The 27,534-nt window shown below is 40.9% G+C and overlaps 1 protein-coding gene across 1 annotated transcript in view; it reads right to left on the minus strand.

Moving 5' to 3' along the window:
• LOC101857227 overlaps positions 1–27,534 on the minus strand; it is an 84,973-nt gene that overhangs the window by 8,931 nt on the left and 48,508 nt on the right. The window contains exons 7-13 of the mRNA XM_013091344.2: positions 20,547–20,616; positions 19,527–19,619; positions 9,600–9,802; positions 8,465–8,538; positions 7,677–7,901; positions 6,545–6,674; positions 6,064–6,123 (exon numbers count right to left, since the gene is read on the minus strand). Of these exons, the coding sequence (XP_012946798.1) occupies positions 6,064–6,123; positions 6,545–6,674; positions 7,677–7,901; positions 8,465–8,538; positions 9,600–9,802; positions 19,527–19,619; positions 20,547–20,616 (855 nt within the window). The remainder of the gene's footprint in view (positions 1–6,063; positions 6,124–6,544; positions 6,675–7,676; positions 7,902–8,464; positions 8,539–9,599; positions 9,803–19,526; positions 19,620–20,546; positions 20,617–27,534) is intronic.

The raw sequence follows: 27,534 nt of genomic DNA on the forward strand, positions 1-27,534 counted from the left end.
CTTGCCACAGCGAGGACACACGACTGCACGTCGGCATCGCGACTGACTATGGCCAAACTTCTGACACTGAAAGCAGCGTAGAGGGTTTGGCACATAGGGTCGCACATCCAAGACCAAATATGATGCCCGAATGGTGACTGGAGGGCGGCACGAATCAAAAGTTAGAATTATTGTGTTCGTTTCTAGAGTGGACTCCCCCCGCAGAATAGTAATTCGACGGGCTTCGACCACACCCTCACAGTTATCCACAATCTCTAGGTTGGAACAGCCCTTCAGCTCATGGCTGCGGACCACACCCTTCGAATGGTTAAACTTCTGGTGTCGCTCGGAAACACAAGGAACACCACCGAAGGTCGTAATCTATTCAAGTTCTTTATCCGATGCGCATTTGATGAGGAGAGCCCAGAGGACAGTTTGTGGACATTCGTAGGAATGTATCCCAGAGCCTGTCTTAGAACATCTCCTGGTTTGAATATGTTTAGATCAGTGATTTTTTTTGCGCATCGGACCTGCGGATGGTCAAGTACGGCTGCCGCGGAAGCTCCCTGAGAGAGGGGAGGGCAGAGGCAGACGTAAAGGTCCTTTTCCCTTTAGAAGTTTGTTTGCTCGGCTCGGCGGCCGCACCTGCTTCCGCGAGCCGAGACTTTTTGGCAACGTTGGGAGTTGGGAAAATGGTTTTTATTAGAAGAGGAATCCATGTGCGTTTTAAAGGTGGTTCAACTCTGGGGCTCCCCGCCCGCCATCAAGCCCAACAGGGGGACACATTGGTCATCCGACCAGAGCTGTGCCAGGGCTACCCCGGAGCTATACTCTCGACGAGAGTGCATAAATCTCTCGACGAGAGTGCATAAAACTCTCCCGTCAAGATTGACCCAGGGCTTGATGTTGTTTCAACTCCCAACCGATTGAGTGGCATGGGCCGTGCCACCCTCCCGTCTAAGAGGAAAACCTGGGCCAAAGAGTGTATTGGAGAGAGACAGTCCGTAGACTGATCTCACCTCAACCGCCAGGTACCCGGTTTCCCTCCGCACGGGTCGCACCTCACGGTCAACAAGGTGCCCACTCTGTGGGATGGGTGACCTCTCTTTTTGCTGCACATGAGGTCAGCGGTGGGAAGAAAGATAGAAGGAGAAAGAAAGAAGGAAGGAGAAGAGGAAGATACACCAAAGTAAGTGTTGCACACGGATCCCAGAGTGTTGGGGTCCGTGTGCGACACTTCGTCTTTGAGGGGGTTGCACCTTCTGCAGACGAAGCAGTGGGTTTATTTATATCCCCCCGACCCACTGGGGGTAAGATAGTTGCTGTTTCTTCCTCACTTTACAAACACTGTGCATGGGATATGATCGCTGCTATAGTTGTGTAATACTCTCCATGTACAGTCTGTTGATAGGTCTACCGAGACGAGTGCAAGGTCTATAGCACTGTCGGAGTCCCCATCTCTTGTGGCTAGTCTGGTCATGTTGCCATTATTGATGCAGGTGAGGTCACATCTGTCCAGGGCATTTTCCAGTCTCGTCCCTTGGGGGTTTACCACTGTGTTTCCCCAATCACTTCCTCGCGTGTTGAGGTTACCACAAAAGATCGTTTTTCCAGGTAGTGTTTCCTCCATCTCGCCAAGTTTGGCCCACTCTTCCTCTGTGACTATCCCGTTGCATGCGTAGACGTTGACAACATTTCTTACAGGCTGATCAGTGAGCTCCACTGCAAGCAGGTGTAGGTTTTCTGACGCCCATCGGCTTGTATCCAATTCCTGATGTCTGATTGCTGACCGTATCAGGGTGACCTGTCCATGCCCTTCCCTGTTGTAAAGAGTCGTTGCAAAGTCGGCAACATTGAAGCTCCTGTCACCTAGTCTGGTTTCTTGGAGGCATATGATGTCTGCTCCGTAACATAGGGTTTCAGCCACGAGCCCTCTCTGCTGCAGACTACGACAATTCTAGTAGAGAATCCTACGATTACTCTTTCCAAACCGCTGATTCTTTAACTGTGTCTTTCTAGCTCCCGTCCTTCTCTTTCTCCACCTCCCACCCCTTTTTCCCCCGTTTCCTTTTTGGTTTTTATTCCTGAAGAGGGGCTCGAGCAAGGAGCACGAATACCGTAGCTCCTGCAAGAACCCTGTTTATTAATATTAATTAGATCTTTGATTGTGGGTTTGCAAAGTACAGAGGAAGTATCCTGTCCATCTAGCAGAGCCTCATACTAGACAAGGGGCTGGGAACCAGAAGGTCCGTCCGCCTGGTGCCGCCCCGCTCGAACGCCAGACGGTCCTCGTTCGTGACTGTACTTCCCACAGCCATGCAGCTTCTAGGCACGAATAGGACACCGTAAGCTTGGGTCCATGTCCTCCACGGATACTTGGGGGTGCTGTCGACAGGTCGTGCTCCTGGATTCCACCCTGGATCTCCTTAGGCTTCGGGATTTTTAAAAATCAAGGTTGTCTCCTTTAGATCATTCATATTCTGTTCCTGGACTGCGATGTCTAGGGTCACCTCGAGAAGGGGAAACAGCTTCAGAGTCCTCCACCACCCGAGTACCATAACTTCTGACACCCTCAGTCTCCCGGCCGACCAACAAAAACGTCTGTCCAATTCTAAGGTACCGCCAAGGAGATTAAAAGTTCTAAACTCCTTGGGTACCGCCCTACCAAATATGGACAACTACACAGGTGGCCACATTCCAGCCTGAGCCATCCTCGCTCACACAACACTTCCTTCCTCTTTTTTGCAACTCTTTCCACTACAAAGGTTGGTCAAATGTTATAACATATCATTGGTGTTTTATTGTGTTATTTTGCATGGAGATCACAATCGTGCCGATTAAAATAGAGACTACGCAATGCGAGGAACCAAAGAACAACAAATTCATTATCTATTCCAGACTGTAGGCCAATCTGAAATTACACACACACACACACACACACACACACACACACACACACACACACACACCAACGCAGGTACGCAGGTACATACAAAGAATACAGTGCCGAAAGCTGTCGGTGAAGGAACGACTGAGATATCTAGATGTAGACTCAAGTCATTTCTACATATACTTAAATTATATAGATTTTAGATCTAGATCTAAGTAGATCTATTGCTTTACTAAAATAAGTATATTTTCATAGAAACTCTCTTTTGTTCTTTAACCATAATGGGATTCCATACTTTAGTGCACATGTCTGTGTGTTAGCACAGGCGTCTGTGTGTTTTTGTTGCTTTGAAAACGTACATGTGGTAACAAAGCCATTCTTTCGACATAATTTATTTCTATAACTGATATCAAAGTTACATATAGCATAAAATGGCAAACCTGGCTTTAAACTTATGCGAAAATGCGTCAATAAATTATTAGCATTAAGTGTGTCACAGGAACAAATGTGTCAAGGTTTTCAGGAAAAATGCATCACTGTCTGTGGAATGCCCGGATGTAAACAAGCAAAAACGTCTCGTTAAGGAAACCCGCGAGGGTTAGAACAGAAATTGGTCGCTAGAAAAAGACCAATATCTCAGAAAAGCCACATTCTTCACAGGTATTATTTATGGTGGGTGAACACCCTTTTCTACACTTCACGTCGGAATTGTTTCTGTTGCAAATAGTGACGGGTTATTTCGTCTGGACAGTAGATTATCGGTCTTTTTGGGAGCCAGCCGTTGCCAGGTGGTCTCACGTCACATAAACAGTGTGTCTGCTCATGTTGAACCTTCTTGCGCCTGACGAAAGCGGAATGCCCACCTGAAGTATATGTCGGTGATGCGATTTCTTTCTGATTCATTCTGTCGAAGCATGGTGAAGCCAATTTTTGATGTGGCAAAACATTTGGAAAAAGTCCCAACTGCATGTCTGTAGTTTGGGTTTTCCAAGATGGCTCACACATTTTAACAAACATGAAAACCTTTTGAATAACATAGACAAAACGATAGGCTAGTGCACCTTAGTGAGTACAATGTGCTGGCGTTGTTCACACAATTCTCACGCAATAGTTTACAGTATAACATGACTAGGGGCGAAAACACAGAGAACGCCGAAACTAATGCGGCTGAAGATCGACGCGGAAGTTGCCAGTAGGTGTCTGCTTGACTCCACATACAAGGCGCATAAAGCCTAGATCTAGATATAAGGAAAAAATTACACCACAACTCAGCTTGTATTTATGAAGCATTTATTGGGGGATTAAAAAAATTCGAAATTCCTAAAATATTGCTTAAAATGTAATTCTGCTCGTTTGCCACCCTAATTTGACGACGCTGATTTCAAAAACGTAATTAGTTTTTGTCTGCCGTGAAGCACCAGCTCTGAAATGGCCATTTAAAACTGTCCCCTGTCCAGTCGGGTGACGTCACGCAAACAGGCGGCTAGAGTGATGTGGCTAGACGCTCATTATGAGAGCGAATAGGCCATAGGCCTTGCCTAGGCCAAAATGTAAAAGAAAAGGTGAGCGTGTTGTGTGTGATTCCCGATTAATTGCGATCGTTGGTGCTCATGCCGAGTTCTTTATTCGATGCAACCCTGGAACTCCATGAGAATGTACAAGACCCTCCTGTTAAGATATTATACCAATTGAATGAAGTCAGCTCCCAACTAATTGAGTGGCATGGGCCATGCCACCCTCTCGTCAAAAAGGAAAACCAGGGCCAAAAAGAGGTGTGTTGGCAAGGGACAGTCTGCAGACTGATCTCGCCTCAACCACCACGTACACGGTTTTTTCTCAGCACGGGTCGCACCTCACGGTCAACAAGGCGCCCACTCTGTGGGATGGATGACCTCTAGTTTTGCTCCACACGAGGTCAGTAGTGGAAGAAGAGATAGAAGAAAAAAAAACAAAACAAAGAAGGATAAGAGGAAGATATACAAAAGAAGATGTCGCACATGGATCCCAGAGGGTTGGTTTCATGTGCGACATTTCGTTTCACCTTCTGCCGACGTGACAGTGAGTCTATTTATAATCCCCAAGAGTCCAAGAGTCTTCAAATGAAAATACATTTTTATGCTCGTCTGAGTCAGAATGAGGATTGGAAAAAAAATCTGGATTGTTTTCCTCTATTGCATTATGCATAATTATGTCTCCCTCCTTGAAATAACCCCCAATAAGTATTGATATAAGATTTGGCTAGTGCTTGTTGCAGGCTTCTTCCATTTTCTGTTTATGAGTGCTTTACAGAACAAAACATAAAAACAGTTTGAGCGGCTCTGCGCGACCGTGCCCAATTAACGAACCGACCCTGTTGTGTACGGCCGTCCACAAACAGTGACCAAAGGAAAAGAAGGAAAACAGTTGTTCACACACATATTAACGAATTCTCCGGGAATATCTTGCTTCTCACCTTTTTTAGTCAAATCAGCCATATTTCGAGACAGATCGGTGTAAGATAAAAATCTTGATATCTGTGCCCGAGTTAGCGTCCATAAAGAGCAGCGATGTTGGATAAAATAATAAACAAAATCACGTAATGTCAGTCATGAAACTCATGAACGACTATTTTGGAAATACGGCCGTGGATGGTTTAAGAGTACAAAATACCAGATGATCAGTCAGGACTCAAGTGAACCCCCCCACCCCCAATTTTCAGCGTTAGCCTTAGTCCATTAGCACAATTCTTCTTTAAATTAAGAAACAGTTGCTCTGAAAATGGAAATGAAATAACTGCGTCGACAAAAATAACTGTCTCGTTTATTATCTAAAACCAGAGTACATGTACACGTAAATATTAAAACAAAAAGAGTATATAATTAATGACAACGAGTCAGTAATTTATAATGGATTCTACTTTCTAAATCAAAAGTTGTTTGGTTTCAAATGAGAGGCATTTTCGTTTCTTTGACACCCAAGAAATGCTGGAAAATTCCAGGAAAATGCATTGGACACTACCAAGCACACACTGTGCGAAAGGGCCTATTCGTAATTATTAACTTTATAAGTCTGGAAATTTCTTTCTCTCTGTTGGAAATACAAGGTGTTATACCTGCAACAAACGACACAAGAAGCACTAGTGCTATAGATTTTGTCAGCCGAAAGACAAAAGTGCAAACAAGTGTAAAGTGTTGTCTAAATATGGCTCAACTTACAGAGATATAGTGGTGCATTCTCCTTGATGCCCATCTATATTGATCACAGTGGTGCTCCAGCTGTTAGGAATGGTAGAAACATATGCAAACATTAACTTTATTTTTCAGCCCTCGACAAAAAGTATATGGACTGTGGACCTAGTCTTTTGGAATATTGTCATGCTTGCTTCTTTGACAAACAGACAGACAAACAGACAGACAGACAGACAGACAGATAGATAGATAGATACTTTATGCGCATACCTAAATATGAACAGTCAAATAAGTCGACACAGAAACATACAGATATATAGATAAAAGGAAAGAATGATCAACGAATAGACATGAAGAGTATATATATAATATATCTGTATGTATGGATCTATGAATGAAAAGGCAAATAAAAATGTATATTCTACAATTTGTGCAGACACATTGATTGCAAACATTATTTTGGTAGCTTACAAAGAAGGGAAACAGCTATATGCGTGAGAATAATTACTTGGTATGAATTATCGGCGAATGATGCTCGTTTAGGGGCTGGAGCCATGGGGCGAGACCACTGGAAATCAGTTTGCTCCCTTGTTGGTAAAACGGGAAGTGTTTTCTCTCTTGCTGTGAAAGACTTTAATCTGTAGGACAGAGCAAAAAAATAATGTAGATAAGGTAACACTTTAGACCGTTTCTTTGAGCAGAAATAACCACAGTGGCGTAACATTTAAAAACAAACCAGTCTCAAATGATTGACTGTTTATCCAGTAAAGGTCGTGGTATGATAAAGTGGTTGGTTCTCACAGTCCCATACTGTATGTTTGTGTGCACACTTGTTCATGCTTACACTTCTATGGGCCATTGCTCCAAAAACTATAGAAAGACAGAATTTCGTTACTATGTCTTAAGTTCAAAGAAGCTTATTTTTACCAGTTTCATGATCAGAACACTTACTTTTATATCAAAATTTGCCCAAGTTGGTTAAAAAAAAACCCACCCTGAGATCTGTTCTCACACGACCATGCGTGGCATTTAATTAGGTGTTTGAAATCTGTCTTTAATTCGTTCCACCTCGTTCATCTTTACTACAAGTCTGGGAAAAAAATTCCGTAACTGAAATCGCAATTTGTTGCATAAGGAACTTATTTCAGAATAAGAATAAAACAAAACAGAACAAAACAAAACAACTACAACCCCACCCCCCCAAAAAAAAAAAAATTAAAAAAAAATCACGGGTCAAGTGAAAAACAGGCTAAGTCACATTAATTTTACCACGACGTAACCCATTTCCCCCTTTTTAATGATGGGCTTAATTAACATTCCACTTAACTTTTTTTGCTTTAATAGCACTGCAGTCTGTGAGTCACTTTATTTCAATTAACTGCTTTCATAGGGATAATATGCAGGAGCTGTTGTACGTAGAGTACCAGTATCCTGATTTTTAAATTCTAAAAATAAACTCGTTTTTCACTTTACCCTTTAAAATTTTAGTCAACTAAATTGTTCAATTTCAAATTTGTGTTCGTAAAGTAATGGTAATTACCAACAGGGACAGATTAACCATAAAAATGTGTCAACCAGCCCCCTCCTCTCTTCTCATTTTATTATTTTTTTAAAACCATGTATGAAAATAGTATTCCTACTTTGGTCTTTGCGACACTCCATCGGTTCTTGGCAGCTTGGGCAGTTTTTCCGGTACGTCATAGCGGCACGTGGCCAAATCTCCCTTGTGGAGGTCTGATTGTTGCCTGTCTGTGCGTTTGTCGGTGTGTCTGTTGGTACGTCTACCTGTTGGAGCAGTCTGGAGTGCAGGGACTTGCGTAGTCCAGCGCATTTGCAATAGTCCGTAGTTAGTATCACCGGCCGGTCTGCACCAAAATTTTAAAAAATAACTGCAATAAAATCTCACAATTGAAACACGTATGACACGGCGAGAGGGAAAGTATATCATTATTATAAAAAATGTAAACAAGATCTTACGGCTTGGAACAAATCTGTGACGAACTGCAATTTTTCGTTTCTTTTTATAGTACATGTACTCAAAGTCAGTGTAAGAGTAGCTTGTCACGAATGTGAATAAACATTTCATCTTTATTCCCCAAACGCTACACTGAGTAAATGAGCAACAATGGACTCCACTGTTAATTTCCACCGAATTTTTGAAACGAAATGTGGCCACATAAGACATAAGTTGCTTGATAACGGCATTGTCTACAGCGTCCTCCAGTGATTTGTCATTGAATAAGAACTACAAAACACACTCAAATTTTAGAATTGTTAAAAGCAAAGGCTAATCAAAAGCGTTCTACAAGAAAGCTTTTCAGTCTTGTTTTATTCTTGGGTGTTACAGATTTACTCTTCATACATTTGCTCAAGTGCTTCTCAGACGTACCCAAAGACTTCACAGACTTACTCAAGTTCTTGGACTTACTCGGCTTGTGTGCTGATCGTTAGCCTTCCTGGAAGAGCCTCTACTACCCTGCCTCCAGGGTCACACGTTTTTTCCTTCATAAGAAAGTGAAATTTAGAGAGATATATAAATACATTTTGAAGGTGCAACATAGTTAAAAGATTTATTGAAAATATGGAAAGATGAAACACTCTCAAACATCATTTAAAAGAGAAATAACAGCTGCATAGCATATTTTACAACCCATTACTCTCTTCACGAAGTTTCCAAATGTACATGTGTCACGACTCTGTGGAATCAGGCGCTCGTCAATTTTGGGGCACATGGAGTAGTTATTGGTTTCATTTAAACCCTATCCGTACGCCCTGGGGTCATTTTGTACCCCCGCGGTTGTATTCTTCACATTTTAGAATACTTCTTGTACGAAGATCCCTGAAACTTTCAGTATTTCTCAAAAAATCTTTTTGACAGATTGCTACTGCTATTGCTATGCATAGCGTACGGATCGGATTAACGAGTAAAATTCCTCTTTGGAAAGTGGTGACACAGAGTTCCCCAGGTCGTATGGATACGACAGTTAAAGCGACGTACGGATAGCTTATTCAGCTGTCTTGCTTTTGTTAAAAAACAACAACAACCCTTTATCTTGACTCGACATATTTACGTCTGAAGGACTTTGGGGGTCGCCTATCTTTAGAGGTAAATACTATTGTGAAAATGGCCACCAAAGTTCGGTGATTTCCAAATCTTGAGTGTCCTTAGAAATTGCAAATTTGTTAACAATTAACATAAAAGGTGCTGAGTCAAGAGAAAATATTTGTAGAAATTGCCCATTGGGTGAGCAAAATGATTTTTAAAAAGTTATTTCATTATCCAGCGCTGATTTCACCACGAAGCCTTACACTCATACATACCTTTAAAACATAGTTGAGGAACATTATTTTTCAGTCTTAAAACGTACACCAAATAATTCATCTCCCAAATACATGTTTTGTTCCAACTTTGATCTTTTAACGACCTATCTAATTCGGAAAGAGGTATCCTCGTCAAAACCTATTTTCGTAAGAATACATTCTTCCAAAGTAGACAAATGAACCATTATTTTTCTATAATATCATCTCTCAACGAGAAACTTCAATCAGCTGAGATGACTCACTCTGTCAGCCAATCGGACTGAGTACAGAAGTCGAAGTCCCGCCTCTCCCGGCAAAGTGGGCTGCTCAGGATCGACGTACATGATTGGGGGAAGTGTAGGAATTCGAATCATAGGTTCTTCATTCAAATCTTTTTTCACAAAGTCCACTGCTTTGTGGCGTTCTTGTACTTGGTTTGATTCTAAGAAGTCTTTCCATTCTGATTCTGGTAGGAGACATGAGTTCAGGTAGCATTGTGAAAAACGAACACATTTATAAACGGGACGAGAAAAAAAGAATACAAGTACAAGAAACAAAACAGTGAGTTTTTATTTTCAGCTCAAGCAAATAACGTCGAACCGGCTGTTCAACAGCCCCCCCTCCCTTTTCTCCACCCCGCCCCTCTTTTCAATATGTAATACTGGAGAGAATCGAAGTTCTGAATTTGATCCCACTCCTTTTTACGTAAACCAACGGTTAACAGTTACTTTAATTATTAAAACAATCTCTTTAAATAAATTAAAAAAAAAAAAAAATAATTAGTATTTAATTGCAGTCTGGGCGGGGTTCTGGATTTGAACAAGACCGGCAGTTGAGTGTTAGTTTTCTTATTCGCTTTTAGCTGTCTTCCTTTTTTCTTTTTTTAACCACTGACTGCGTGTGCCGCAAGACTGAGTTATGTGTGAGTCCAGCGATTAGTGGGTGATGGTGTGTATATTTAGATTGTTCCACATATTCACAGTCTTTGAGATCGCACAAGTTCCAATTTGCTGTCGCTTTTTTCATTAATAAGAAAAGATAAGATACATCTTTATTGTCCAGATCCTGGCGCATTGGTTTGGTGCTCCACAAAAATCACCATGATTAGATTATTTAATTTACAATAGCCCCCCAAAAAAAAAAAACAAAAAAACAACAACACACAAAAACACACACACACAAAAACCCCCCAAACCCCCATACACACATAACAATGTTGCCCTAAAACTACCGAATTTTGCGTTCTGTTGACCCCAGGTTTTCGGTTTGAACCTACTGTATCCCCCCCCCTCCACTGGAAATTTATGGCAAAGCCCCTGAAGCGACACCCTGTATTATTGTTATGGTACTGTACTTGCTATAAAAAGTGTGCGGTGTTGAGTTTAATGCGCAATTAATTACTAGTGATCATGTAGATCTTTATATTTGTGGCATGTGCACCAAAGTCGAGAAAATATAAGTCTTTTAAAATCGGTAAGCGCATGTAAAAAAGCAGAGCAATTCGCGTTTTAGATTCGGTGAAATGAAGTCGACAAGTTGTCCATTTGGTGTTGCCAAGACTATAGATGTTGTTCATCTGTTAACAGAGAGGACAACAGGTTTACATCTCCTCTGTTCTAGAAAAAGAAACGTACATGTAAGTGTATTTTTGTCTATGGGTCTCCAGAATCTAGGTCTAGTATTTTACTGTCCCCGCAGAATTATGCAAATTTAGGTGGCCAAATTATGCAAGAAAAATACAAAATTATGCAAAATTTATGCAAGTTACCGTAACGCCATTCACGACACTTTTGGCACTTTTTCAACAGAAGAATTGGAAACAGAACATATCAGTATCAGTAATTTTGTTTGGTATTTGGAAAGAAAACAAGACACATCAGTCAGAAAAAAAAACAACCAAAAAATATAATCTCTGTAACTTTCAGCTGTATAGAGGAAAGAAAAATGTAAAAAAAAAAAAAAGACATCTAGACCTCTGATGCTGGCATGTCACTAAAACCAGGGACACCTGTCAAACATGAAACATCAGCAGACATGAAAACAACTTTTGATGGATTAAAAAATTGAACAGGCTCAAGGAACAAAATCCCTAACCCTTAACCCCCGAACTCCATAGACCTAACAAGGGAAATAACCAACTTGTCACTTAAAAGAGACTTACTACTGTGATTACTTCCCTTTAGTCACACGGCGAGGTGTTAATTTTTAATGTTTTGTGAAAAATGCACAAAATCGTGAAAAAACGCGGGGATCCCAAAATTATGCAAATGTTGCAGAATTATGCGAAAAAAAACAACAAAAAACGGCCGCGGCCGCACAATCGCATAATCCGACGGGGACACATTTTATTTCATGCTCTCAATTTAGATTTAGTAGTAGTGTTTTCTCACAAAGCCCCCCCTCACCCTCCCCCCCTTCTCTCTCTCATACATACACACACACACACACACACACACACACACACACACACACACACACACACACACATACACACACACATACACACACACACACATACACACAGGCACACATAATCCAAACACACACACACGCACACACACACATCCAAACACACACACACACACACACACACACACATGTGAATAACAGATAGCTTTTGTATAATGCAAATTCCTGCTCAACAGCAAGCTCTATGCACATCACAACCTCAACAGACCTGGGAGCTTTCTGAAGCAACTGAACTTCCTGGGAAACATACAATTAAAGCGGCCATTTATAGGCGCTAAAACACTAACATACTGAGAAGATCTTTCGCTGTCTAAGGCCAAGTACACGTTCCCACATGGGTGAAGAGAGAAAAATCCGTGTAAAGTGCTTTTCCCAAGGACGGAACGTCGGGCCCGTGGCTCGAGCCCCTGAACCCGCAACCTCATGATTACGATTCCGGTAGATGAACATGCTCACACACGCATACATACCCATTTGTTAACATTTTGATATGATCATTGACCCAACCAAGCTGTACTATGAACCGTTGTGACTGCAACCGACTTGTGTTTCGCGCGCTCACATAGGCCTATTATGACCCTCTGCAGTTTCGAGCGCCGTAAAACTCTTACTAAAACTGAAACTAAACTTGGATATCACACAACTAATGAAAAAGTCACCGGACTATACAAAGACTTTCTGACTTCAGTAAAAAGAAACAAACTAAAGCGGAATAGGCACATCAAACAATCACCCTGATTGGACAAAATGAGTCTACAGGGAACAACAAATGGAGGGAGACGGAGAGGCAGATAGAGGGATCTATGGGAAAACATTATAAAAGAGTGGGTTGGCAGTGACTGGAACATTACAAAAAGGAACGTTGAGAACCATAAGAAATGGATGAAGCTGGTTGCAAAATCTACAGTAGTATCCTATCTGTCAGCCAGACTACGGGATTGGTGGAAGTGAAGGTAAAGACTCTTCTCCAACTTTGCGTTTGCGCGTTGTAACATTTGGAACCCAATGTGTGACGCTTTTCTCTTGTCGGCGACCAAGCCCAGCCTCGGGTTAGCAGAAGGAGGAAGCACAAAGCTCCGAATGTTGTGAGTCATGGGGAGCCGGGTTCAGTGTGTGTCTGGGGTGCTCATGTCCATACGTGTTTATTGTTGGGGGCACTGAAGACGTTTTTCCAGCAGGGACATGGTCAGTAGGATTGGTCGTTGCTGCTGACTATGATTGCCGTTTTTCCTTGAGAGTTGGTCCTTGGTTGGGGATCTGGGTGGACGTCTTGTGTCTACAAATTGGTTTTGTTTATTATGCTGGCGCTTTCTTGGTGGCAAACAGTCATTACCCCTATCGTCACTTTAAAAAACGCCCTAAATTTGTCGTCAGTGTCTCGGGATTTGTAAAAATTAATCTGTTCCAACCTTCTTTCGCTACTTTCAGGTCTCAGTCTACTTGCATTTGGGAATCTTTGTAACTTGAGAGGGACTCTCCGTCGTCCGACGAGGAAAACATCTATACGCAAAACAGGTCTCCCCGACGTCATAAAAGTCTGCCACTGGCGTGACAATAAGTGGTGTGGGTACATATACATATGACCCTTTGTTTAAGACTCAAAAACTGCGTGAACCCCACAATATCATTGCGGGATGTTAATTTTGCTCTTCAATCTGAATACGCCATGTCACGATCGTCCCTGGCGTGAGGATCAAACAGGTAGTAAGCCTACTCAAATTGTCCCTTAAAATAAAATCACAAAGTATGCAGGTGGACGCATTCCAAGCGCGACCATGTCGTACTTGTTGACGTTTGGGATACTGTTTTGAAAGACTCGTCTCGATGAATAATGGATCCTCACTCTGATTCACCGAAATTCACACTGTATTGTTATCATTCGATCAACGCCTAGGAGCGAAAGTCAGGTTGTATGTTCGAGCACAGTCAGTCCCTATGTTTAAGAATTTTACCCAAGAACTACAGTATTTCTATCGTAGAACTTAACTCTTTTATGTTTATAATTGCACTTTTACTTGCGTTGTAGAATGATCTACGTTTCACCCAGGAGGTTTTAACCGGAGTGGGAACCGGCTTTGGAACCTCTGCGCAAAACCGCCATTTGACGGATCGGCGCATCATCCACATCACGTGTGGTTAAACTGCAGCTTTAGAAACAATGGACTTGAAAAGAAAATCTACCACAGCTTGAGCTGATATACTTCATCAGACCCAGCACCGGGCACTTGGCTTCCCTCAACTTAAAAAAAAATTCTTCAGGAATGACCCAAGTAAGTTACTAATTTTTTAAAAATCACTGAGTCCTTGCTTGCTACAAATGCATCAAATTTTGGTAAGCCCTTTCCTTCACCAGGGAATTTGAATAATCTTTCGATTTTATTTTCCAAACTCTCATGGGATCTGTACATTTCAATGAATTGAAGAATTTTCTCTTTCGACCAGGTTGCCATTTTGCTGTATGTTTAATTGTGCAGCTTGTGCAGACAATAAAGTGTATTCATTACTGCACATTGTGACTCAGAGGCCAACCCTGATCTGAAACCCTTTCTGTTTAAGTGAATGCATAATATAATGTCTGTGGATTTCTTTTATAAAATCTCTTGAAATTTTGAAAAACAGCAACTTCTGCGCGAATCATGGGTCGCTCGTTTAAAAAATGTAGTCCGATTTTTTTCTTCTGTGCTGTAAATCATTGTGAAGATAATGGCTGTGACAAGATAAGCCGGCTAAGCCCGTGACGTCAAATAAAGGCTTTCATCAACGAAACATGCGGACTGTCACCAGAAAACCCACATGTCAAAAGCACTGGTTCGGCCTCCCGATTTAACTTTTTCTAGACGTTTTTCATCCCCATCTGCCGTTCCGACGCCAGGTTTGCCTTTCCATTCCGAACCAAGAGTTTGGAACGTAGATGTGTAGGGCTCTAGGGAGTTATTGTAAGCAACCGTTTGTATGATACGTCTCCATCCAACCAAAATTTATTAACTTTTTTTGGGGGGGGGGTTAGTAGAGGTTTTACGGCGTTCACAACTGCATAAGGTCATAATATGAGCGCCAAAATTTATTAACTTCTCGGTCGTAAGTCTACAAAGGACTGTATTCAAAGACAGTTTCCTACGAAGTCAATTTACATCTCCAGCAAACTCTTCAATATCTTCGTATTTAAAAAAGACACGACAAACAAAACACCATCTAGACAGACGCAGGACATTTTACGCTTTCAATTTATGCCCCCCCCCCCCTCCCAACGAAATTGCTAAATTTTGACATGCAACAGAATGCAATGCTGCCTGAGTTTCCCCAACGCTATCTAAGAAAGTAATAACTAACCTAAAAGAACAATACACTTTTATGCTGTTAAGAAAGGTATAAGGCACACTTTGTATAGTAAATTGGAAATGGCTATTCGTCCGGCGGACAGAGCAATAATCAAAAGCCTATATATCAGGCTGCCGAAAGAATGTTCCAGAATGTTGTAATTTGGAACAGACATAACTAACTCAAAACCACAATGCTATTGTTTGGGCATTCTTCATATCGAGTCTAGGCTAGAATCTAAAGCGCAAAATTTAACACCGCTCTATCGGTTGGAACGAAATTCTATTCATTTGATGAGCTAAATCGGGTGGGGAAGCAATTTGAGGAAGACAACTGTGTAAATTTGAACAGGAAAGAAAGTAGGACAATCATGGCTGCAGCAAAAAGGTGTCCAACACACACTCTTAACACACACGTGCTTGATACATACTTAACAAATGGACACAGCTGATAATGAAATAGAAATACGCCAATACAATCCAGTTGAGTGAACTAGCGGACTTAGCTATATTATCAGGTAGATCTAACGACAAAACAAGAAGCAAACCAATTTGAAAAGTAGCCAAGCCTCATTCGGAAGTTCAAATACCGGCTTGTTACTATATTTTGTATTTTTGATTTGTTAGATAACGTAGATAGCTAGTATACGTTCAATAACGTTACAGAACGTAGACACTACCCAACCAATAGTATTTCGGCCATTCTTTTGGCAGCCCGATAAGTAGGCTTTTGACTATTGGTCCGGCAGCCGGACGAATAGCCACTTCCTAATTTTAATTGCTCTTAAAAATTAATTTCAGGACCATTGTCTGTAGCGTAGCGCAGAAGATCTGAGATCAATAAGTTGAGTAACATTAGTCTTTCTGCTGGGACAGGGAGGGTTAAAACCGGCCTCCTGAACTATCTAAATCTGCCATCATTTTTAAGAGTACTTGCTTTTACTTTTTCATCCTCTGTTGCCATTAAGCGTCGAGGGGAGATGCAGTTTTCTATGTTAGGCCAGCTCCGCAGCTCTTTCAGTTGTGACGTTATGTTTTCTTAGGGTTTCCTTGACACCTTCGATCCACCTTTTGCGTGGCCTTCCTCTTCCTTTATAGCCTGAGTGCTTGGTGTTGTAGGCTCTCGATCCTGGCTGGTCAGGTGGCCAAACCATTTTATCCTCTGTTTTTCTATGTAACGCAGACAGGACTCAGTGCCGATAGCTGCTCTTACTTCTTCATTACTCTGCCTGTCTCGTCCTGTGATGTCAAGGATTTTGGGGAAATATTTCATTGTGTCTGTTGAGGTCCATCCCTCTGGAACCAGGCCTGTACAGCATAACACAATCTCCCCAAACTTCTACGAAACCTTTTCGGCAGGTTTAGACAGATCTGTCTAAAATGTGGTTTTAAAACCCTTGTCGTGAAACCAGAACAGGCCAATCATGCCTCTGTAGATGAACACCTGTTACAAGAAGTAAAATTTTGCGTTTTATCCAAGTTAGATTGAAGTTTTAAAACTTGACATTTCTCGAACACAGAACTAGATTGATTTTCTTCATACAAACAAAGTTGACGTCCTCATGGTTGAATTTTGATTTTCAGAGTTTTTGTTGACATTAGTATAGTGATGACAGAGTTATTGTCCTTTAAGTGGGTCCTCTTTTTTAGACACCCTGTATAGCATGATTAAATAAAACACAACGGGATCTCCTCGCTGCTCCGCCTGTTTTATTACGTTTGAAAGTTACTCCAAAAGAACTTGTAAAAGACATCATAATTATGTTTGGTATTACTTCTCACAAAATTGTACTTGCCTACGTAGTGCAATCTTCGGAAGAAGTGAGTTTCATTCCAATGCAATGAAGTTAGTTTTAACAAGTATTCTGTCTTTATGATGAGATTGTTTGTCCTTACTGGAACGGGTTAGCAAAAGAATTAAAGCAGCCCGACTCCTTGATTAACTAAATTATGTAAATTGGGGTGAACAATATTTTTTAAAAAGCATTAAGAAAAATCTCTGTGCCCACAGTTGAATTTAACCTTCGCTTGAGCAAGCCTTGAGTGAGATACCAGTGTTGGATATCGGTGTGGGGCACCTGTGTGGAGTACCTGTGTTGGATACCTCCGTGAAATATCTGTGTGGGGTATCAAGCCAATATAATCCGGTTGAGTGAACTGGCGGACCTAAGGGGCTTTTCAAATATAATCTTACACTTTTTGGGGGACCTTTTGACCCCCCCCCCTTCTTACACTTTTCTTACATTTGCCCTCCGTCATAATACATTGTTCGCTTAAAATGCTAATAATATGATATTTATATGGCACAAATCCGTGTTACAATCATTATTCTATGCGCTTTACATAATATTCATGAAGAACACGAATATGTTCCGCTTAAGTTGCGCTGCGCGTTTTAACGATCGTATAATTGCGCGGCAATCTTAAGATTGCGCTGACCATTTTAACGATCGTATGATTCACTTCCATCTTAATTTTTTTACTCACATCAAAGAACATTAACGTATATTTTCAAAAGTGCAAAAATATGACAATTAAAATTAAAATTAAATATGAAACTGAAGAGCTCACAAGAATGATACAATTATATAATCGTTCAAACGCGCAGCGCAATCTTAAAATGGCTCCACAATCTTAGGATTGCCACGCAATTATACGATCGTTAAAATGTGCAGCGCAGTCTTAAGATTGGAAAATTGCGCAGAACTAATACACAGATGTCATACGTATGCACATACATGAAGTTCTACATTTACACAAAAATAACACTGACCATTCAATCAAAATATTGCTTACACTCTTTCTTACTAATAAGGAAAACATTGAGACTCATATCAATTTCAAAAGCGCCTTAATTGCAAACAAAACAAATAATAGTGGAAATCGGAATCGAAAAAAAGTGTTGACTTTGAGCAAGTTTGTCTTTATCCATTGTACTACTCGCCATTAAAAATTGAAGATGACAGCTACAAAATTACAAAATACCTGGAAACAAGGTGTTAGCTCAATTTCAGTGAGTATAATTCTGAAGTTGTCACCAAAACAAGATATAATGAGTGAACAAAGTAATTGGAGCTGTTTACACCACTAGCTCAGGACCTAAATATCTCTTCTTAAATGATTTCATCTTGGGATTTAGCCCAAAATTGTTGACTTTACGCAAGGTTAACACTCAAGCGGTTGACTGTACATGTATCAGAAGCACAATTACTTAAACAAGAAGTTTCTTACGAAACGGGACCAGAGTGAGGTGTTGACTGTGTAAGCAAGAGTTGACTTTATGAGGATTCCACAGTATCTGTTATTACTGATAATTATGCTTATAACAAAAAAGTGAAATAAGTTATAATCAACAAAGGCAGTGTTCATTATTATGTCAAAAATATTTTTTAAAACAGGGGCATTTGCAGAGCTGTCTTCCAAATATGGGTCCTGTTCCAACTTCCTCTGTCTCCTCTTCCTCCTCTTCTTCCTCCACCTCCATTTCTTCCTGTGTAAATCCCTGTACCTCTTCAATACTGCAATACTTGGAAAATATTTTCCTCATTCCATGCGGCCTCTGCACACCATGCAGCCTATCTTGACCAAGGCCACCAATTTTGTCCTTATTTGCTCACCTCACAAAAGTGTAATATTACATTGGTTCAACCCCCTCCCTCTTACACTTTTCTTACCGGAGCCAACCCCCCCCCCCCCTTACAGGTGTAAGATTATATTCGAACAGCCCCTAAGCTATATGATGCGTAGATCTAACGACAAAACATGATGCAAACCAAGTTGACACAAAAAGAACGATTAAAAAGTAGCCAAGCCACATTCGGAAATCAAAATACCGGCTTGTGTAGTGGAATAACCACTATCTGCGAAACGTGTTTGGGACAGTAGCATGGAATACCAGTGTGAGACACCTGTGTGGGATACCTGTGTCGGGTACCTCTCAGGAGAACGTCAACGATACTGGCTACACAAGTCATAGAGATCTTAAAGCACTTTGTCTCCTTTTGAATCGGGAAAGGATTTATTCTCAAACTAGAGCATACACGTCATATTATTGCTTTTTTCCCTTTTGTTTTCCATACATATTAGTGCCATTATTTTACTTCTTGATTGAAGGACGGAACTTTCTTCTTAAACGTATTTTAATTTCGACATGATTCTTGGTTCACCAGAGATCTCGAAGTAAAGTACATAAGTCTTTTAGTAACTCTTTGTTTTGTGGAAAGCATTAAAATAAATCAGAATAACAAATCATGTTTACAACTTCCTAATAGACTAATTCAGATGAGAAAGTCAGACAGGTTTCATATTAGCCCACTCATTCTGTTCGGATAAAATCTTTGAACTGAAAAAACCCATCCACCAACCAACCAACCAACCAACCAACCAGGATACATTCATTTTTACCTTTCGTTTCTGGATTTTGTAGATTAGATTGGGATTTGATAGGAGACAACTTTGGACGACCTTGCTGGTAGAGTGAGTCACTGCCTCCGTAAACTGTTTCAAAAGAGAGGCAAAATTGGTTTGGAGGAGAGTGGCAAAAAGGTGTAAAACTTAATGCACATGTTTCGTTCTTGAAATGTTGTAGTCCTGTATTATAAGGGCTGAGAAACAGAACAGAACATTCATGTCCGCGGCTTGCAACTTTTAGTACTGTTTGACCAAAAGCAAAAAAATCGTATCTAAAACGTTTTATTTTTGTCTTACTAGATTTACAAGTGTTTGGAGTTGCATAGACTAAAGAGGAAATTAAAATCAAAAGTGGTATTTTCCCGCGATAAAAAGCCCATCAACATCTCGAATGGAAAGGTTTAGAGAACAATAATGATAAACAGGGCCTGACTACAAAAAGTTAATGAATTTTAATACACACAGTTACATCCCTTGGTGGACACGATTTTGTTGCTTGCGTCACAAATAAATAATATAACATACCAGTAAACTGCCTCAGTTGATTAACAACTCTACATGAAAATGTACGCAGTTGACTGGGCCACTGTAACGCTGCGTGCAAGGTCGGAAAAACTTACAGTAGAGAATGAATTAGTAGACCACAAAAATGTCAAGAAAACATCCTTGAAAATAGTACACGTACCCTCCTTCCCCCCCTGTCTCCTTCTTATCATGTTTACAAATACGACTTAGCAAAATAAACCCTCCTCCAGTATAAGAGACCCCAAGGAAGACAAATCGGAAGACAGACAGATGTCTCCTTTATTAAACAGTGAAGAAAACAGGGTCTGTCTAGGATTTACGTAAAATTGTACTAAGCGAACGTACGTTTACTCAAGTGTTTAAAAAACAGGTGCATTTCGAGATGGACAGACAACCAATCAGGCAGTGGGAAATACAACCACGGTAAAGGACTCTCTACAATTAATATTGTGTCTCTTGAACCTATCTTAATTGTAACCATAACCATACCGTGTGAGGAGACCTCAGAAAGCATGTCCTTTCCAATGCCAGAGTCGCCGACACTGACACCATCTGGTACCTGCCGAGAACAATGACAAAGTGTAACTTTTGGTGGTCCACCAAGAATAGTTTTTTGCATTAATTTTAAGAGTAAAATGTCCTTTTCAAACCTGTAAAATTACTTTAAAAGCCGGGGTTTTCTATTTGAATCTTCACTCCTAACAGGACAAAGGCTAGTACGCTTTATAAACAAGTAACCTAAATTCAGCCTCCATTCAAACTTGGGTCACAACAGCCCAGCATGATACCTAACTAACAGTTCTTCATTTCCTGTTTTCTTTAATGATACTGTGGTTTGGGTTTAACTGACTTAATCACTGTCTAGTGCCTAGCTTGTTGTTTGCTCTTTTGTTGTTGCCACCTGGGTATTGTTCCACTTAATGTGCTTGTTTTTGCTGCCATTGTTGATGCACGTCTTACTTTTATCATTATTCTCTTAGTTGACGCAGTTGCAGACGTTGGTGATACTGTTGTTATGTGACTTTTTGTTTTGCTAAATGTGCTAGTGTAAATTCTATTTGTGTTTTTAGCGATAGATAATCCGCAGCCGACTTGCTAGGTCTCTCGCAGTTTCAACAGAGGCCCGTTAGCCTGCAACTTTTCGGGGTGATCCGGGTTCTCCTTCACGGTTAGCGTGACGCCTCGGTGGCTTAAAGCCACACCGTACTTCGTTGAACCCAGCAGTCCCCCACTTTGTCCAGTTTCCACCTCCCGGGACGTGGACCTGGGGTTGGGCTTTTCGAGAACAGCACAAGTACAGAAAGAACGTCAGAGAGACTCACAGAATGGTTCGAGATAACATCCGGAGTAAGACAAGGTTGTGTCCTATCACCACAACTATTTATCATATATGGATAGAATTACAAAAGAGGCCAACACAGAACCAGACGCCCTAAATGAATTACTCTTCGCTGATGACCAAAGCCTGGCTTACAAAGATGAACGAGGTTTCCAACACCACACCACCAGATTAAACGAAGAATGTAACAACTGCGACATGAAGATCAACATCAACAAAACAGAGACAATGAAAGTAAGCAGAAAGCCAGAACCACTCAGGATACACATCAACAACAACAGTCTCAGACAGGTCCAAGAAGTATATTCGGAAGTATATTCACAGAGGATGGGCAACTGAACACAGAAATTGAAACCGAGTACAAAAGGCCTATAACGTTAGTTACCAGCTTACTCCACTACTGAAACATCCGAACATCCCCATGACAACAAAATTCAAAATGATCAACACCATATCCATCCTAACACTCACCTATCAATGCCAAACATGGACCACGAACAAGACATTAGAGCAAAGAATTACAACACGTGAAATGCAATGCCTTTGAAAAGCAGTAAACAGGACCTGGCGAGACGAAATTAGAAACTCTGTAATCCGAGAAATGGTGAGCACAAATGGAGTCAGGCATCACATCCAGCACCAAAGAATCAAATGGTTCGGACATCTCCTACGATTACCAACACGCAATTTAGCACAACGTACCTACATCCAAAAATTCGATGGCAACAAGGCTAGAGGGCGACCGAGAAAGACCTGGATAGATGGAGTCAGGCAAACATTAACCAGCCACGGCAACCCCCTGACCCAAGCTCTCCGGTTGGCGACAGAGAGACGTCTCTTTCTTCCCGCGACACCCAAAAAGTGTTTAAGCGGCGGATAAACGTAAAAGTAAGCTAGTGTTAAAAAGAATAAAGTAAAGTAAAATTGTTCCCGTATTCGATCCGGACATTCAGGATAGCCGTGTTAGTGAGACAACTTCTGGGCCTTCAGCATATTGTGGTTGGGTGGCCTTTCCACGCCACCTATATTTCCCCAACTCGAAGTCAGGTACCTATTACTGTTGCGCGGGCAGGGGGGTGCGAAAAAAATCCGTGTCCAAACCAAGGCTCGAACCCGGACTTTCCGCTTCGGAGACGAGCACACTAACCACTCCTCCACCGTACCCTCTGCTAAAAAAGAATATACACTTGTATACAATAATGAGAAAATTAATAGATTTCTACACCTCCAATTCCCTATTGGTGCCCCAGGCGTTTTACAGCAAGTGAAATGAGTAATTCGGACTCATGAATCCATGTGAATTCACCTATAACTATAAGCACACGTTGACCCACAAAGACAGCCTTTCTCTCTCTCTCTCTCTCTCTCTCTCTCTCTCTCTCTCTCTCTCTCTCTCTCCCCCCCCCCCCCCCTCTCTCTCTCTCTCTCTCTCTCTCTCTCTCTCTCTCTCTCTCTCGCTCGCTCTTTCTCTTTAGAGAAATTATCGTATCTCGGTCTTCCACCTCCGGTTCCGACTGGGCCGAATTGATAAATGGGTTTGTGCAAGTGTGTGTGTTTGCATATATGTCACTGGTCTGTCTGTCTGTCTGTCTGTCTGTCTGTCTGTCTCTGTCTCTCTCTGTCTCTCTGTCTGTCTGTCTGTCTGTCTGTCTGTCTGTCTGTCTGTCTGTCTGTCTGTCTCTCTCTCTCTCCCTCTCTCTCTCTCTCTCTCTCTCTCTGTATGCATGTTAACGTTAGCGATCAGTTTTGATTTTTCTTTCTTTACAAGACGCCTAAACTCTATACTTAGCGAAGCTGACCGCAAGTTTTGCATCCGCCAAGTACATGGCGGAAAATCTGCCCGAGAAGCAACAAGACGGCTAACTTGAGGTGTGTGTATTGTTTCTCGACTCATCCAAAGGTTTTTAGCATACTTGCAAAGTGCAGGATAGACAAAAAATAGTACAGCCTTGAATGACAAACCTTGCTCAAACAGACTGATTATGATGTCACATCTGCGGAATCGTTTCTTTCTTGCAAAAGTAACTGCTCAAGGCATGCAAGGAGTACATGAATATGCTTCTTTCATCAATGTGAGGCGCCGAGTAGTTATCCAGGACTTAAAAACAAGAACGCCTTATTTAGAATTGCTATTAACGAATCCGCGACAACAGCACTGTGCGCAACAGCACGGGGAAAAAAATCAGGACCTCATCGTCATCCAACACGATAATCCTGCTTTCATACGCCCATGTAAGGAACAAAAAAGTCTCTGGAAGATCATAACAAGAATGTCATGGACTGACCAATGTTCGTACTGGGGATGTCTCACACAGTGCGCATAAGGGGTGAGCTGAACCGGCAAGTGCGTGCAAGAGGCCGTTTTTATCAACAGCTGTGAGTGTCAGAATTTTTAAATAAAAAGTAAAATGTTATAAAATCCACGTGAAAACGTCTTCTTGTCTTTATGCATGTTGATGATGGCCATGCAGTTTACTAAGAGTGAGAGATCTTTATTAAGTTTCAATTTATTGCTTTTCTGTAAATTTGTCTAGAGGGGGTACTCCGAAAGAAGGAAGACAAAGTATCGAAATCATTTGCAGTATGTGATGAAAATGGTCCACATTAAATTTGTAGGAAATTGAAAAAAACTTCAGAAAACACTTCTTTGAATCTATTTTCATTTGTGTCCCTGCCAGTGATATCAAACTTGTGAAGGAAATTTCAAAACTGAGTTAACATAATCTTCAAAATGTATCACCTTTCCCCAACAATAAAAAAAAAGAGTGAAGTAATTATGACAATGTTTGACGATAATACGGAACTTTTAATTGTCCGAGGTGAGGAAACACGAACAGGAAAAATTGGCCTCCAAAGTTGAGCAACATGTTTCCATAGCAACGGAGGTCTTAAAATTGAGATAGAGACTTGAAATTTAGCAGTTATCTTAGCTATGCTACTGCATGGTAACACACAGAAGTAGAAACTTATTTATCTACAGAGAAAAAACTTGTGGACAAAACAAAGTTTTCACGAGAATGGAGTTTACGTTAAATGCAACAAAATGTTAGCATTATACTAGGTATCAGGTACTAAATTTTCAAAGTAGCTGTATGTCAGATTTATCTGTTTCATATGAAAGGCCCATGTCTCCTGAGAATTTTGGTGCCACACGTTTACATCTTAGTCAATTTATGGCAGCTGTTTCCATTTAACATGATAATCAAATATTTCTGAAGTCGCTAACTAGCTCCAACCCCACGTTTGGCAGATAATAAAAGAGTACCAAGTGCACAAACGTCTCTACATTAATAGAGTACTAACTCTTTACCAAAGAATTGAAGCAAAACTTTTTTCAAGGGTTTGAGATAATTACAAATCAGTATTTTATCATCTCAAGCACGATGATCTGTCGTTATTTCAATAAAAAACCGAACGTTGTCCTGCCCGGCGTCGAACCAGCCCTCGTGGCGAGGCGCTTTTCCCTTTCGTCAACCCGCAGCCACTTCCCGAATCGTCAGCCACATACCAAACTTTGACACGGGTCAAACTTGCATCTATTTATAGGTAGTTACCGGAACATGTATAGGTGAAGTGATGTGCCGTGATAGTCGCAATATATTATTTATTGAGATTGTTTTGGTCTCTCTTTACTCATCACCACGAGAATTTTTTGAAGTTTTTCCCAGGACTCAGCCTTTACTATAATCTCGAATCTCGATCTCGATCTCGATCTAGAGTTGTAATCTAGTGGCAGGTTGCAGATTTCTGTTATCCAGTACATTCAAGAGATTAAATAAATTGGACTAGACTCTAGACTCTAGTAGTAGACTCTTCTACTTCTACTTCTAAACCTTCGAGATTACAAAGGCTTGTAAGGATTCGTTTTGTTGATTAAAAGTGTTGTTTAACACAAAGTCTAAAAAGTTAGCAAACCCAACACATTTTTTTCTAACGAAATGAAGCTTAAATTGACTTTTATATTGTCTATAAGAGATCAGGTTTAATCACCTAATCATTTAAGTAAGGAAGAGGCTATCCTCACCCGGGGTGAGAATAAAAACCCTACGATTGACCTCTCACCCCGGATGAGGCTTGCCAGCGTTGGCTATTCTCACCCAGTGTGAAATAAAACCTGTTTTTCCTAATTTCGAAATACTTTCTATCGGTGTGGATGATCAAATTGACAAAAGTAAAGAAAAAAATGGCGTTATAGCACAAAAGTAAGCTAATTTGATCGTCTACAAAGATGCTGTAGCTCTTTCACTTTTCGAATCTAGCCGAACTACGCGGGTCGCCATTTTGTTTTGCCCAGAAGTTCTCGCAAGATCTACTCCTCCCCCCCCCCCTCTCTCTCTCTCTCTCTCTCTCTCTCTCTCTCTCTCTCTCTCTCTCTCTCTCTCTCTCTCTCTATCTCTATCTCTATCTCTATCTCTCTGTCGGCAATTTATTAAATCTGCAACCTGCAGATTACAACTAGATCTAGATTCGAGACTTTAGTAAAGGCAGAGTCCAGGGAAAAACATCAATTAAATTCGTGTGGTGCAGATGAGTAAAGAGAGACCAAAACAATCTCTCTATTGCGACTATCATTGCAAATAACTTCGCCTAATACATGTTCCGGTAGATTTAACTACCTATAAATAGATGGAAGTTTGACCCGTGTCAAAGGTTGGGAGGTGGCTGACGATTCGAGAGGTGGCTGCGGGTTGACGGAAGGGAAAAGCGCCACGGCGAGCGAGTTGGCTCTATACGGTAGTATACTGAAAGCTCAAGGTAGTTTCATGGAAGGATTCATGTAAAATATTCCAAGCCGATGACTTTATTCTAATAGAAAAATAACTGTTTTTTTCTATTGGTATCCTTTTCCGCCACGTATTTTACACATTTCTCTTTAAATAGGGTTTTTTAAAACTTACACACTTTTTAAAAGATTTTCTATCCAAACGCAAAATTCCTAAAATATACCACGAGAAACCCCGCCCAAAGCTGTATAGTTCTTATGCAATGAAAAAACGGTATTTAATCATCAATCTTTCTGCAAAGCATTCGAATGCATAGGTAACAGTTTTGAACCGGCCGACCTCGCATTCCGACAGCGAGGGGCTTTCCTTTCCACGCAATTCTCTAGTTCCAAATAATTGGATATGCAAACTACTTTCACCACAGTATCTTAAAAAATCTGAACTTTTCAAAAGTGTACATCATAAATTTGGCGTTTTATAGCAAAAGAGCAAAGAAAGAGCAATCTGAATTACCCCAATTACACCAAAATCACGCGCTCGGAAGGCCGCGAGTTGGCTTACGTGCTGTGTTTACGCTGCCTAATTACACGTTCGCAATAGCACCATAAACACACGAGAGAACACAACCACACACACACACACACACACACACACACACACACACACACACACACACACACAAACACACACACACACACACACACACACATACACACACAGACATATAAACACACCAACACACACCAACACACACTCATATACACACAAAATGCATATCGACCGCCTCGGTGGTCTCTTGGTAAGGAGTCCGCTTTGAGAGATCTAGAGGAGGGTTAATTAATCTTTTAAAACACAATAAAAATTAACTTTTAAAGTCAATCTAAGTGTGTAAAACTGAAAGATCAACAGACCATAACAGCTAGCAGTTACCATTCTTACCTCATGTAACCAATCAGAGCGCTCAGTCGTGCATAGTGACAACTAGTTGTTTACATATGAGATTATTCATGCTCTAAAGGGGGCAAAATCTTTTAAAAAAAGTTATGAATGGAGAACGTTGAAGCAAAGATTCACTAATACCATCTTTGGTCGAAGCAAAGGTGGCCATGAGGTAGCCTAATGCTGCTGTAAATAATCTCATCGCTACACACCAGCAATGTCGTAATTCCTTTATCTCGTCACCCAAGCTCACAACAAACCCCACACACCTCCAAAATAAATCAAAATTAAATATTTATAGTCGATTATAGTTGTTTATTTTGATCTTAAATGAAGCAGAACATATCAAACGTTTACAGGATAACCCCCCCCCCCCCAAAAAAAAAAAAAAAAAAAAAATTTAATGAAAAGTCACTTTTTTTTTGCGTTTCGAGCTTCGTAGCTGCGTCTTACGACTGATACTGACTGAGGGAGA

The sequence above is a fragment of the Aplysia californica genome, unplaced genomic scaffold (assembly GCF_000002075.1).
Source record: "Aplysia californica isolate F4 #8 unplaced genomic scaffold, AplCal3.0 scaffold00034, whole genome shotgun sequence".
Classification (NCBI taxonomy): Eukaryota; Metazoa; Mollusca; class Gastropoda; order Aplysiida; family Aplysiidae; genus Aplysia; species Aplysia californica.